The sequence below is a fragment of the Penaeus vannamei genome, chromosome 1, assembly GCF_042767895.1.
Source record: "Penaeus vannamei isolate JL-2024 chromosome 1, ASM4276789v1, whole genome shotgun sequence".
In the NCBI taxonomy this organism is placed as follows: domain Eukaryota; kingdom Metazoa; phylum Arthropoda; class Malacostraca; order Decapoda; family Penaeidae; genus Penaeus; species Penaeus vannamei.
The window spans coordinates 14,926,621-14,929,120 of NC_091549.1; the positions used below are offsets into that span (position 1 = coordinate 14,926,621).

The 2,500-nt window shown below is 27.9% G+C and overlaps 1 protein-coding gene across 3 annotated transcripts in view; it reads left to right on the forward strand.

Moving 5' to 3' along the window:
- The window catches only part of LOC113809204 (3'(2'),5'-bisphosphate nucleotidase 1), an 18,945-nt gene that overhangs the window by 16,021 nt on the left and 424 nt on the right, over positions 1-2,500 (forward strand). For 2 of the 3 annotated variants that reach the window (XM_027360732.2, XM_027360735.2), the window contains exons 7-10: positions 1,097-1,196; positions 1,388-1,574; positions 1,783-1,946; positions 2,204-2,351. In XM_027360732.2, coding sequence (XP_027216533.1) covers positions 1,097-1,196; positions 1,388-1,574; positions 1,783-1,946; positions 2,204-2,300 — 548 coding nt within the window. In that variant the 3' untranslated portion in view covers positions 2,301-2,351. Of the gene's footprint in view, positions 1-1,096; positions 1,197-1,387; positions 1,575-1,782; positions 1,947-2,203 lie in introns of all 3 variants that reach the window. The other variant, XM_027360734.2, reaches the window with a different exon arrangement.

The following is a 2,500-nucleotide window of genomic DNA, read 5'->3' on the forward strand; positions in this document are numbered from 1 at the left end:
ATAGATAGATAGATAGATAGATAGATAGATAGATAGATAGATAGATAGATAGATAGATAGATAGATAGATAGATAGATAGATAGATAGATAGATAGATAGATAGATAGATAGATAGATAGATAGATAGATAGATAAATAGATAGATAAATAGATAGATAAATATATAAATATATAAATATATAGATATATAGATATATAGATATATAAATATATAAATATATAAATATCTAAATATAAATATCTAAATATCTAAATATATAAATATATAAATATCTAAGTATATGAATATATAAATATATAAATATATAAATATATAAATATATAAATATATAAATATATAAATATATAAATATATAAATATATAAATATATAAATATATAAATATATAAATATATAAATATATAAATATATAAATATATAAATATATAAATATATAAATATATAAATATATAAATATATAAATATATATATATATATATATATATATATATATATATATATATATATATATATATATATATATATATATATATATATATATATATATATATATATATATATATATTTATATATATATATATATATATATATATTTCTGTATATATATTTCTGTATATATATTGATAGTTGCTAGATAGTTCAGTAGATTAAGTGATTTACCAATAACTATACACTTATGTATATTTTTCAAAATTCATAGCTTATCTTCTATCTAATGTGCATTGCATCCTTTTTTTTTACATTTGAGTCTTCCTTTAGATAACTAGAAGCTGTAATTTGTGTTTAGATAAAACACATTAAGTTGTTTTATGAATGCATTTGTATATTATTTATAATGTCTTTAGAGTCATGAATCTATTTAAATATTATTAAATGTAGCTCACAGGTATTATTATGTGATTTTCTCATGATGTGTATGCTTTCTATAAAAAAAAAAAAAAAAAAAAAAAAAAAAAAAAAAAAAAAAAAAAAAAAAAATTAAATGGCTACCATTCATATTAATTACTGATGAAGAATTGGAGTGCTTTTGAAAGTGATATTATTTATAGTGTGTTTATGACAATTATTATGACTAACACACTTTTGAACCCACAGGCTTACTAGACCATGTTACAGTCTTGATTGGCATAGCCTCAGGTGGGAAGGCCATTGGGGGCATCATTCATCAGCCCTATTATAACTACCAGAACCCTGGGTAAGGAACCATGATGGAATGGAAACTTCCTGCAAGGAAGTTTGACATGTGATTAAACATAGGAGATTAATGTATATTTATGTGTTGCTGTTTTGTGGCTTGTCTACAGATTTTTTTCTGTGAGGTTTATGATAGTACGTTTTGGCTTGGTATGTTTGATTGAATTAATGGTGTTGGCTTCTGTTCTGCAGGAGTGATCTTGGACGTACAATATGGGGCATAGTAGGAGGGGAAGTTGGAGGTATGAAGATCCTGCCTCCACCAGAAGGCAAGTTGATTGTGACCACCACAAGGTCCCATTCATCATCAACGGTCAATGATGCAATTTCTGCGGTCTCCCCTGATGAAGTGCTGAGAGTAGGCGGTGCTGGCCATAAGGTGGGCAAGTTTTGTAGATTTTTCTTGTTTTTTTTTTTTTTTTTTATCATACTAGTATAACCTTGGGTCAGATTGTTGTTGTCAGATTATTGTTGTCACCAAAGATTATGTCATTCTGAAAAAAGTGCCAAAGCTTTCCTTATTTAATGGCATATACAAGGGTGAATTATAATGAATCAGAGTTTGATCGTAAAGCATTCATTTACAGGTGATGCTCCTCCTGGAAGGCAAGGCTCACCTTTATGTGTTTGCAAGCCCAGGATGCAAGAAGTGGGACACCTGTGCCCCGCAAGCAATACTTGAAGCAGCTGGTGGGATATTGACTGATATTCAAGGCAATGCTATTCCATACGATGCTTCCGCGCCTCACAGGTAAGAATTATGATGGTTCTTTATATTGCTTATAATACCATGAAGCAACAAAAGCTTTTCTGAAATGGAATGATAAAGAGTGATAATGCAGTTCTATATTTTGACAATATTGTAAAAATAATTATATCACAAAGCCATTAGGAGTGAATTGCTACATTGTTCTATAGGTTCACATGAACCTTGATTGGTATAAAATACTAAACCATGTTGTAAAGGGAAAGAAAATTCTACATATACTACATTACTATGTCTTGCAGGAACTCAACTGGTGTCTTAGCCTCTGCAGCCGGGCAGGAACATGGAGTGTATCTTGAGAAGATCCCTCAGCATGTCAAGGATAATCTGAAAGCATAGTTATTCATAGCTGTTACTTAAAGAAGGCATTTTTCAATAGGTACTGCTAAACCCTGGTTTATTTTTTTCATTCCAACTTTTGAAAACTTTTTGTGGTAGGAGGAGCAATTGAACAGATTATTTTTTGTTTAACAATTAGTGGGTAATCAGTTAGAATTAGATTGATTGGACAACTATTTACATATATATATATATATATA